The 12,032-nt window shown below is 43.3% G+C and overlaps 1 protein-coding gene across 1 annotated transcript in view; it reads right to left on the bottom strand.

Moving 5' to 3' along the window:
- Positions 1-5,228: 5,228 nt before the first annotated feature.
- Positions 5,229-12,032, bottom strand: part of LOC141106765 (uncharacterized) — a 136,032-nt gene continuing 129,228 nt past the window's right edge. Inside the window, exon 23 of the mRNA XM_073597692.1 lies at positions 5,229-6,420. Within this exon, the coding sequence (XP_073453793.1) occupies positions 5,858-6,420 (563 nt within the window). The 3' untranslated portion in view covers positions 5,229-5,857. The remainder of the gene's footprint in view (positions 6,421-12,032) is intronic.

A 12,032-nucleotide genomic window follows, 5' to 3' on the forward strand; every position in this document is an offset into this window, starting at 1 on the left:
ATTTAGCGCAGGGTTCCCCTTAATTTCCATACCTTTTGGGGGGACCCCTACGCAAATTTTTTTTTTCATTTTTGGTTCTGGGGTTCCCCTTAATATAAACACCCCCCAGGCACGATATTTAAAGGAATATTTCATTTTTATTGTTTAACTTTAAGCATTATTAAAATCACTGCTCCCGAAAAAACGGCCATTTTTAAAAAAAACATTTGCATTGATACATGTCCCCTGGGGCAGGACCCGGGTCCCAAAACACTTTTTATGACAATAACTTGCATATAAGCCTTTAAAATGAGCACTTTTGGTTTTTCATGCTAGTATCCCATAGACTTTACCAGTGTTCCGCGGCTTTCAAATTTGCTGCGAACACCACATAATGTTCGTTGTTTTCCCCCAACTTATGCTCAGGCTGAACCGCTGGCCTATCACTACTGGTGATCAGGAAAATCATCAGGGAACAAACAGATATTGATAGCTCCTTGGTGGCCCAAGAGGAGCTGTTTTTTTGCGCTGATCTCTCTGTCAGTTTCCCCCCTCCCTTCCTCCCGTGGTCACTACTGGATTGGTAGGATCTGCTGATTTAGGGTCCTGTCCTGCACCCAAGTCCTTAAATCTTCCATCTGATGGCTTGGAAAGGGATTTTCAGATTTATTCACACAGTTCTCCAGAGTCACAAGTTATCAACCAGGAAGATTTTCAGGAAAGTCTGGAAGACTTTAAGAACCTGGCAAAGGAAGAATGGGCAACATTCTTTCTCTGTGCCAGCTGTCCTGGACTTCCTTCAGAAGGGAGTCAAAAAGGGCCTTTCTACCAGCACCCTTAAGGTGCAGATTGTGGCCCTTTCGGCCTTCTTGGAATCGAGGCTGAGGATCCAGTTGTCAAGAGGTTTTTTTATGGCTAGGATACAGTGTACACCTCGAGTGATTAAGTCTGTTCTCCCATGGGATTTGTCACTGGTGTAAAATTTGCTTACTATGATAACTTTTGAATCCCTGATAGAGGCAGAGTTAAGGGTTTTGACACTTAAGATGTTAAAGATTTTTTTGCTGGCAGTGCCCTCTGGTAGGAGAATTGCAGACATGCAAGCCCTGTCTTGTAAAGATCCTTTTCTTTTCATCTTAGAGCAGTGGTCTCCAAACTGCCGCCCTGGGCCCTTTGCTTGCCTTCATCCGGCCCTTGAGGCATAATTCCTGCCACTGACACCAACAGTTGGGCATAATTCCTTCCACTGAGACCAACGATGGGGAACTGTTCCTTACAACAACACCAACTATTTCTCCCCCTAACACTAAGGATCAGGCATTGTTTACTCCCACTGGACACAGTCCGGCCCCCTAAGGTCTGAAGGACAGTAGACTGGCCCTGTGTTTAGAAAGTTTGGAGAACCCGTCTTAGAGCATAGAGTGATTTTAAAGCTGGGCCGCTCTATTTACCCAAAGTAGTGTCTAACTTTCACAGAGGTTGTGTTACCCAGTTTTTTCGCAGTAACCCTAAAAACAAGGAAGAGGAGCGTTTCACCTATTTAGACCTTAGGATATGTCTAATTAGGTATCTGGAAGTTACCAGAGGTTTTAGAAATAAATCTCAACTCCTAGTTTTATACAGGGGTTCCAAGAAGGGCGTTTCTGCCTCCAAAAGTTCCATTGCTAGGTGGATTAGAGACACAATCTGTCTGCAGAGGACTGCAGGAGTCCCTGATGAAGTCACGTGATTTGTGACGATACGCGTGGGGAGGAGCCAGGTGACATTAGAGCGGGAACACTGGAGGTGTGACAGGACGCTTAGCATTGCAGTCCAGTGACAGGAATATTTTACTCCACATACTATGCAAGTTTATTTTATGATACATAACAACAACGGTGACATAGAAAATCTTAAAGACACGGATACCTTATGAGTGGTGGAAGAGAGAAGGAGACCCGGGACCATTGAGAGGCTTTTCATTGAATCCTCAGGGAAGGGAAAAAAACGCCCATTGACCTATTATAACTTATTATTTTTATTACTTATGTTTAAAGATGAGGGACCACCTAAAATTACGTGTGGGGTGATCTCATTCCAGCCCAGTCCACTTTTATTACACAGAACAAAGAAGATATAAGAGACACAGCCAATGAATCAGATCAGGAGATGCAGCAGATGACATTTATGTACCTATTTATGTATTATGTATTTTTTCACAAATACTTGGCTATGTGTTTAACTTCAAAAAGGCCGGTTTTTTTGTGAGTAGACAGGTATATTTCAAAAATACAATGTGAAATTAACAAGGGACACCAACACCAACCTCCTTGAAGTTAAAAAATGCAAGATAATAATGGTGTTGTGGTAACTTTACACAAAACGAAAGAAAAAATTATGGAGATGACTAAAAAAAAAATTAAAAAAAAAATTATTTATGAGATCACGAGAAATAATAAAGAAATCAGGTTGTCAGAACTCTCTGTGAATATCAGCAGCAAAACAACTTCATTATTCTAGCATTCTAAAGAAGAGAATGCGCTGCATTAAAAGATTTCAAAATTTTCAGCATGACGAATGTGCTATCTCCATTACGAACGCTAGTTTTACCAGACCGAGCGCTTCCGTCTCGTACTTGATTCTGAGCCTGCGTGGAACTTTGTGCGTCGGAATCGTGTACCCACAATCGGAATTTACGAGAACAGATTTTGTTGTCGGAAAATTTGAGAGCCACATCTCAATTTTTGTGTGTCGGAAATTCCGATGGAAAATGTCTGATGGACCCTACACATGGTCAGAATTTCAAACAAAAAGCTCCCATCCAACATTTTCCGTCGGAAAATCCGACCGTGTGTACGGGGCATTAGTGATAAAGGGTGAAGCAGCAGCGTTGACTGTAGGCACAATACCAGATAGGTGCAGTGGCTCAGATTGTCCGGGAGCCTCTGGTCTTTCAGGGGGTACAACAATAGGGGATACGACTAGGTTCATCAGGAACTACTGATGACGTAGGTGTGCCCTTCCCTATGGTGTTAGTCCCATTCCTCTTTTTGGAAGACATTCAATGCCGCAAACAAAGAGTACTTGGGTGTAGTTAAAACACCTCACAAGGGAGACCCTTTAATAGGGCTCACCAAGCCTCTATGCAACAATTCAGCTAAGCACCTTTAGCCTGCCAAGCAACACCTGGTGACTCGCGTGACCCGGGTAAGGAGAAATGAACCACTGCAAGTGTCTGTTCAGAGCCTGCTCTGTGTCCCACAGCTGCCTTCTGGAAGCACCACATGCTTGGCCTGCACAGCTTAAATAAGCTGGGTGTGTGCCGGAACGCTCTATGCATGTGTGCGCACGCATGTGCACGGTCCCGGGGAGCGGACGTGACTGTATTTGCATACAACGCAAATCTTCATGTGCCCAGATAAAGGCTACGGCACATGTGCGACGAAGCTGCGTGCACCATGGCCGCCAAACTGCTGAGCCCAGCGGCACTCTTGCGAACGCACATGCGCCATGGTGAACCAAGGCGAAATGGCACACCGTTGTGCGCCATCATACAGGTAAAAAACAGCCAGACACAAGCAAAAAAGGTACACTTTGCAAACACCCACAGCTAGCCCAGAACTCCCCCGTATGGTCACTGCACACAGGTGTCCAGCCTTTAGCTAACTTGACTGATTGTTACAATCACTGGGACACCTCATAATATTAAAATAAAAGGGGTTTCAATTACCCGTCCAGGCGCAGGGCCACTAAGAAGCTAAGGGCCCAATCTTCACCCTTTACGGCGGGTTCCTGTCACTTGGACATTTAAGGACTGGGTACCCTTTTCATGTTTAGGGTCCACTCCCTTGGATCTGTACAGCGCCCTGCAAGAAATGCCTTAGCTCTGTAGTGTCCAGGATTTCCACTCGCAGGGTCCGGCGCCCGGAGGCCACGTTGCAGGCAAAACCTCGCAGGTTCTTGAGTCTTCTTTGCGAGTGTCGGGTACCATTTATCTAAGCATAAGAGCCTGTGTCAAATGGATCCGATCGGTCAATCCCTTGATTCATTTTTTGGAACCGTTTGTGAGACTAGAGAGCTCAAACAAACCGTGCCATCCACCTTGCAGACACTGGTAAAAAACTAAAGAACTTCCTGTATGGGAGGGGTTATATAGGGGATCACTTCCTGTCTGAAGACTTTTGTTCTACCAGTGTCCATTCACCTGATGATGAAGTATAACGCTCTGACCTTCTGCTGCATTGTCGCTCTCCACCATGCACCTTCTGGCAATTCCCAGCTGTCAAAATGACAGCCGGGAGTTGCTGTGTAAATGTAAAAGCTGATACTTTCAAACACGGACTGTTTAGCACAGTGTTTGTAAACACATTTCTGATGCTGGATAAAGAGCTACAAAGTAGCATTTTTACTTTTGCATTTACTCTGTTTCATTCATCTGCAGATCAAAGGAGTGCGCTTTAAACTCTATATAAAAAAAGCAATGTGACAAGTAAAAAGAAAAAAAAAGGTGTTGGTTTTGTTAAATAAAATTTGTTCTTATTTAACCCCTTATTAAGACTTCATTTACTTTAATCAGCTCTAATTAACTCCTTCTTCCCCTTTTCCCCTTAACTATTTACAGTTGATGTTTTTTTTTCTAAACATTATTTAATAAAAAAATTTTATTTACAACTTGAATTTTTTTATTTTGAAAATGTAAGAAAAATACAGTACAAAGTCAGAATTATTGCATAGTTACAATTGATTACTGTGACAGAAAAATGCCTGGCACCCAGCCTGGGTGCTTCCGCCAGGTATTATAGCAAAATATTGCACCCAAGAACTAGAGGACACTAGCTTGGGTGCAAACTGGAACTCACGTTATTGTAAACTCACACAGATTATATATTATATACCCCCAGTGCCGGGATGAGGTCACCTAGAGCCCAGAGCAAACATGGCAGACTGCGCTCCCCCCCAAGATGTATGAGCATTATGTGTCAGCAAATGCCCCTCCCCCCAACAAAAAAAACAAAAGAAAAACTGGGCAATAATCTGCATGATTATTACCTGCTAAGTATAAATTTCCTTTAATCCCAGTACAAATCAGGCCCCTGCTGAAATCCCATATCCCCCAAATCCCCCAGCACAAATGCCCCCCCCCCCCCAAAAAAAAGTCACTCCTTCTAGCCCGAGTCATCCATCCCCATCCCCCCTCCTAGTACAAACACCCCCCAATCATCCCTTCCACCACAACTCCCCCCCCCCCCCCAAAAAAAAAAATTCTCCTAGCACAAATCCCCTTCCCCCGCTACCATATCACCTCTTCTAGCATAAACCCCCCAGATCCCCTCCTAGCACAAATCCTCTTCTCCCACCTCCCTCCTAAAACAAATCCCCCTGAATCACCACTCCCAGCACCCCTTCAAATTTGCCCTCCTAGAACAATTCTTTTACCCTGCTGCCCCCCAAATTCCACCTCCTAACACAAATCCCCTCCCCTCCCAATCTCCTTGCGGTCACATGATACCACAGTGCACAAAGCAAGGTCCATAAAGACACGGATGAGCGAGTTTGGGGTGGAGGAACTTGACTGGCCTGCACAGAGTCAGGTTGAGGTCAGGACATTTTGGACAATTTCATGCTCCCAACTTAGTGGGAACAGTTTGAAGATGGCCCCTTCCTGTTCCAACATGACTGCGCACCAGTGCACAAACCAAGGTCCATAAAGACACGGATGAGCGAGTTTGAGGTGGAGGAACTTGACTGGCCTGACCTCAACCTGATAGAATAGCTTTGGGATGAATTAGAGTGGAGACTGCGAGCCAGGCCTTCTTGTCCAACATCAGTGCCTGACCTCACAAATGTGCTTCTGGAAGAATGGTCAAACATTCCCATAGACATACTCTCTGATGTCCAATTAGATGTCCTGTCTAGGTGAAATATTTCCCATATTCGAAATATGCATATTGGTGTCCTTTGTGTGAGTTCTCCGGTGTTTATAAAAGGTTCTTTGGTCAGCAAAACTTTTCTCGCACTCTGGACAGGAATACGGACGCTCGCCTGTGTGACTCCTCATGTGTGTCTGAAGGATTCCTTTGTCAACGAAACATTTCCCGCACTCTGGACAGGAATACGGACGCTCACCTGTGTGACTTCTCTGGTGTGTAATAAGGCTTACTTTCTGAATGAAACATCTCCCGCACTCTGAACATAAAAATGGACGCTCGCCAGTGTGAATTTTCTGATGCCTAAGAAGGAGTCCTCTTTGATTGAAGCATTTCCCGCATTCTAAACACGAATACGGACGCTCACCCGTGTGAATTCGCTGATGTAAAAGAAGGTTGGGTTTTTGAGTGAAAGTTTTCCCACATTCTGAACATGAAAAGGGTTTCTCGCCCGTGTGAATTCTTTGGTGTAAATCGATGTCTCTTTTACGAGAGAAACATTTCCCGCACTCTGAACATGAATACGGACGCTCACCTGTGTGAAGTCTCTGGTGTCGGACGAGGTTTGCTTTTCTAATGAAGCATTTCCCGCACTCTGAACATAAAAACGGATGCTCACCCGTGTGACTTTTTTGGTGTATAATGAGGCTTGCTTCCCTAGTGAAGTGTTTCCCACACTCTGAACAAGAAAAAGGATTCTCACCCTTGTGACTTTTTTGGTGTGTAAGAAACTCACTTTCCTCAGTGAAAGATTTCCCGCACACTGAACATGAAAAATTCTCCCTGGCATGAGTTTTAAGATGTAGAAGAAGTTCAGATTTTGTCTTAAAATATTTCCCGCACTCCAAACAAGATAATGAACTCTCTCCTGTGGGAAATCCTTCATGGATTAGAGAAGACTCCTTGGGTATAGATGGACGTGTTGATGGATCTGCACTGTGAGAATGGAGATGGAGATCTGAAGTAACAGGATGTGATTGGTCAGAAGATTCCTCAGGATTAGAGGGATCCATTGATGTCTCCACATGATATGGTCTGTGGTGTGTCATTTCACTCATTTGGTTTATTTCAGGAGAATATTCAGCAATGTCATCATTTTTTGCATCATAATCTGGAGATGAAAAAATATCTCCCTCCGAGGTCTTCCTGACATGGTGTCCATCTGTTAGAAAGTAAATTTAAAATATAAAGGAATTCACATTTTGCAGTCACCAATACTATATGAAAACATAAAAAAAATCTGACGAAGTACAATACACCAAACCAACTATGATACATGATGTACCACTGATTGTACATTGATAACATTGGAATATTGAGGAATGGAGATGGACCTTTCATATGGTGTACAGTATCTCTTCCTCATTTGTTGGGAACATGACGTTATATTGAGGAATGGAGATGGACCTTTCATATGGTGTACAGTATCTCCTCCTCATTTGTTGGGAACATGACATTATATTGAGGAATGGAGATGGACCTTTCATATGGTGTACAGTATCTCCTCCTCATTTTTTGGGAACATGACGTTATATTGAGGAATGGAGATGGACCTTTCATATGGTGTACAGTATCTCCTCCTCATTTGACTGGTAGTGTGATAAATATTAGTTGGTCCAACTTGATGGATTTATGTCTATTTTCAACCTAACTATGTAGCTATTTAACTTCACTTCATTATTCTGGTAGAATTCTTCTGGTAGGTAAGATTACGTTTTTCATATAAAACTGGCATTTTAAATTCACCTTGTCACACAATTATACAGTATATTAGTCTCATCCCACCAGAGACTGGTAAGTTTTGTTAATAATCTAACATTTTTGCTCCAAGCAAAAAGAAAAGTGGAATACTTTCTAAATTTTAAGTTCATCTAGGTGGACCCTCTGTATTGCTCTCTGCTTTACAGTAAAGTCTCCTCTTACCTGGTGAAGTGAGGGGCGGCTGATTCTCCATCATGACATGAAAAGATTCCTCATCCTTAATTGGGATCATCGTGCTGCCCTCTTCCAAGGACTGATGGCCCCTCACATATGTCTCTTCTTCTTCTTCTGCTTTAACCTCAACTTTTATATCTATCGGATCATCACCCTAAACCAAGGAAATGGTTGACAATTATAAATTATAATGATGAAAGACCACAAATAAAATATTTTGTAGGGTTTACACACTGTCTTTCATTATTGTGTCATATTCATGTTCTAGATGTTTCATCCAACCAACCTGATAACAGGGTGCATAGTTATGATCTTGCTGTGTGGAATTCCGAGAATCCAGAGGACGGGGACATCTCTCTTGTGGGTTCCCATTACTGGATCCATCTGTAGGAAACACACACACTGACTGAATACATTGTTTCTATGTGTTTATCAGATGATGGGGGATCTAGGTGGAGCCTCCGTACTGCTCTCTCCTTTACAATAAAGTCTTCTCTTACCCGGTGATGTGAGGGGCGGCTGATTCTCCATCATGACGTCCTTGTAGAGATCCTTGTGTCCTTCTAGATACTCCCACTCCTCCATGGAGAAATAGACAGTGACATCCTGACACCTTATAGGAACCTGACACACACAATGATACAGTCACCATCCAGACACATCCCTTGTCTGCTACTGGATAATGTCCCAGAATTCCCAACACCGCTCACCTCTCCTGTCAGCAGCTCCATCATCTTCTTGGTGGCTTCTAGAATCTTCTCATCACTGTTTCTCTCAGAAGACAGGACAGTGATGTGTCTATAGCTCCCTACCTGATGGCCCCCAGATGTCTTCTTCACTAGCATGTAATCCTATCAAGAGATATCACGAGAAATGTAAATGATTACATGAAGTTCAGGCTGTGATATACCCAGAATCTCCCCCAAATCAGGTCAGGTCATATTATCTGTCACCTTCACCTAATGCAGTCAGATCTTTGTTTCATAAATTGAAAGATGATCGTGTAAAGACCCCAAAATCCTCCTCACCTCTCCGGTCAGGTCTGTGTTTTATTAATAGAGATAAGAGTGATGTCATGTGACCTCCCAGAATCCTCCTCACCTCTCCAGTCAGCAGGTAGATGATCTCCAGGGTGAGGTCTAGTACCCTCTTCTCCATGCTCATTATGGTCATCATATGATCTTTAGCAGGCTCTTCTCTCTGGAGATAATAACCTAATAATGATCTATACTGGGATGAGTAAAGACAGTCTTCTTATGCCTCAAATGGGATAATATTCCATATTGCAGTACGCATTCATCTGTCTCATTGAAGGTAAAGCCAAACTCTAGGCAAACTTCTTATTTTGAGTTTTGGATAGCGAGGAGAAGGGTTATAACTTCTATGGAGGTTTTTTTCTGCCTGTCCCCTTGTTAGGAAAATTTCCCCTAACTGTTCATTTGACCTGTATAAGACAAAACAAGAAGTGAGTGGAATCCCCTGTGGGGACATAGACAGTTCTATAAACCAGAGGCTCAGGATGGACAGTTGGATAAATGGTTCTATATTTAGGATGTATCTGGACTATAAACCAGAGGCTCTGGATGGACAGTTGGATAAATGGCTCTATATTTAGGATGTATCTGGTCTATAAACCAGAGGCTCTGGATGGACAGTTGGATACATGGTTTTATATTTAGGATGTAATCCTCTACCTATATGTAGCATACCTCCCAACATTTAGAGATGGGAATGAGGGGCACCTACTAGCAAATGTATGTAGGCATAGGACACACCCCCTGCCACACCCCCCTTAAAGGAGAATTAACCAAAAAAAGGGGTTAATTAAATCTACAAGTGCTTTTTTTTACCACTACTATTCCTTTATATTGGCTTTTTAAATTTACGAATGCAGCAATTTAGAATTGGGACGAAAGGTTTAGCACTGGGAAACACTTTTTTAAAGATAAAAAGTGCATTTTATATACAATTATATGGATCTGACCAAAATGAGGGATAAATGAGGAGAAAAGAGGGATAGAGGGACATTGCTCCAAAGCAGGGACAGTCCCTCCAAATCAGGGACAGTTGGGAGCTATGTATGTAGTATCTGCTGGAGATAAAAGACATCACAGTGACTATGGAGGAAGAGGACGGACATGACGGGGGGTTACTGGGTGCAAATATAAAATAATATCTTATTACCTCTTCAGCTGCCACTTCCTGCAATTTCTCCTCTCTACTTCCTGAAAACTCCCCTCTCACCCAGAACTTCCTGTCTATGCCTTACATCACTTCCTGTGTGTAGCCTCTCCTGCATCCTGTCTGAACATTACATCACTTCCTGTCTGTGTCCACATAGCATAAGTTAGGCTCCGCCTAGTGGAGATTGTTAAATCTGCAGCCTGTGTTGTTTTTTGTGGCGCATCCTTCCATTAGGTTGTATGTATTATTACACATACAGATTATACCTACCTCCTTTTCCAACCCGATCACCCACCTCTTGATTCATTCCACATCAGTACCTGTGAGCAACAACTATCATCCTTTCGTTTTTTTCCTGTTAGTGTTACGAGTTGCTTATTTTGATCCCATTGGTCCCTCACTATCCCTGTGACACCTCAACAATAAATTATACCTGATGAAAAAAATATCCTCCGTAAAAATATCTCTGAAGTGCTGGATAATGTAATGCTTTCAAAAAAACTATTATGGTAAATTGTACAAAAATGTACAACGCTACAGTAGGACCTGGACTTTACACGTAAAACATCCCCTTAAAGCGGTTGTATACCCGCGGGAAAAAAAAAAAAAACCTGTAAGGCAAGGGCATAATGAGCTAGTATGCAGTAGCAGCGCATACTAGCTCGTTATGAAATACTTACATTAGAACAAGGCGTTGGTATCTCACCCAGTCCACGCCGAGGGAGCTGACATTTTGCCCTCAGCGTGTCTTCCGGGTTCGCGGCTCTGGCGCTGTGAGTGGCCAGAGCCACGATGACGTCACTCCCGCGTGCGCATGGGAGTTTTCTACCCGGCAAGGTCCGGCAGCTTCAGCCGGACCTTCACAGCGCATGCGCCGCTGACTTTTGTGGCTGCATGCAAAGGGAATATCTCCTAAACCATACAGGTTTAGGAGATATTTATTTTACCTACAGGTAAGCCTTATTATAGGCTTACCTGTAGGTAAAAGTTAATCATTTGGGTATACAACCGCTTTAATAATTAATTATACAGTATCTCACAAAAGTGAGTACACCCCTCACATTTTTGTAAATATTTAATTCTATCTTTTCATGTGACAACACTGAAGAAATTACACTTTGCTACAATGTAAAGTAGTGAGTGTACAGCTTGTATAACAGTGTAAATTTGCTGTCCCCTCAAAATAACTCAACACACAGCCGTTAATGTCTAAACCGCTAGCAACAAAAGTGAGTACACTCGTAAGTGAAAATGTCCAAATTGGGCCCAAAGTGTCAATATTTTGTGTGGCCACCATTATTTTCCAGCTCTGCCTTAACCCTCTTGGGCATGGAGTTCACCAGAGCTTCACAGGTTGCCACTGGAGTCCTCTTCCACTCCTCCATGACAACATGAAGGAGCTGGTGGATGTTAGAGACCTTGTGCTCCTCCATCTTCCATTTGAGGATACCCCACAGATGGTCAATAGGGTTTAGGTCTGGAGACATGCTTGGCCAGTCCATCACCTTTACCCTCAGCTTCTTTAGCAAAGCAGTGGTTGTCTTGGAGGTATGTTTGGGGTCGTTATCATGTTGGAATACTGCCCTGTGGCCCAGTCTCCGAAGGGAGGGGATCATGCTCTGCTTTAGTATATCACAGTACATGTTGGCATTCATGGTTCCCTCAATGAACTGTAGCTCCCCAGTGTCAGCAGCACTCATGCAGCCTCAGACAATGACACTCCCACCACCATGCTTGACTGTAGGTAAGACACACTTGTCTTTGTACTCCTCACCTGGTTGCCGCCACACCCTTGACACCATCTGAACCAAATAAGTTTATCTTGGTCTCATCAGACCACAGGACATGGTTCCAGTAATCCATGTCCTTAGTCTGATTGTCTTCAGCAAACTGCGGCCTTTTTTGTGCATCATCTTTAGAAGAGGCTTCCTTCTGGGACGACATGCAGACCAATATGATGCAGTGTGCTGCATATTGTCTGACCACTGACAGGCTGACCCCCCACATCTCCAACCTCTGCAGCAATGC

Source organism: Aquarana catesbeiana, linkage group LG08 (genome assembly GCF_042186555.1).
Source record: "Aquarana catesbeiana isolate 2022-GZ linkage group LG08, ASM4218655v1, whole genome shotgun sequence".
NCBI classification, from domain to species: Eukaryota; Metazoa; Chordata; class Amphibia; order Anura; family Ranidae; genus Aquarana; species Aquarana catesbeiana.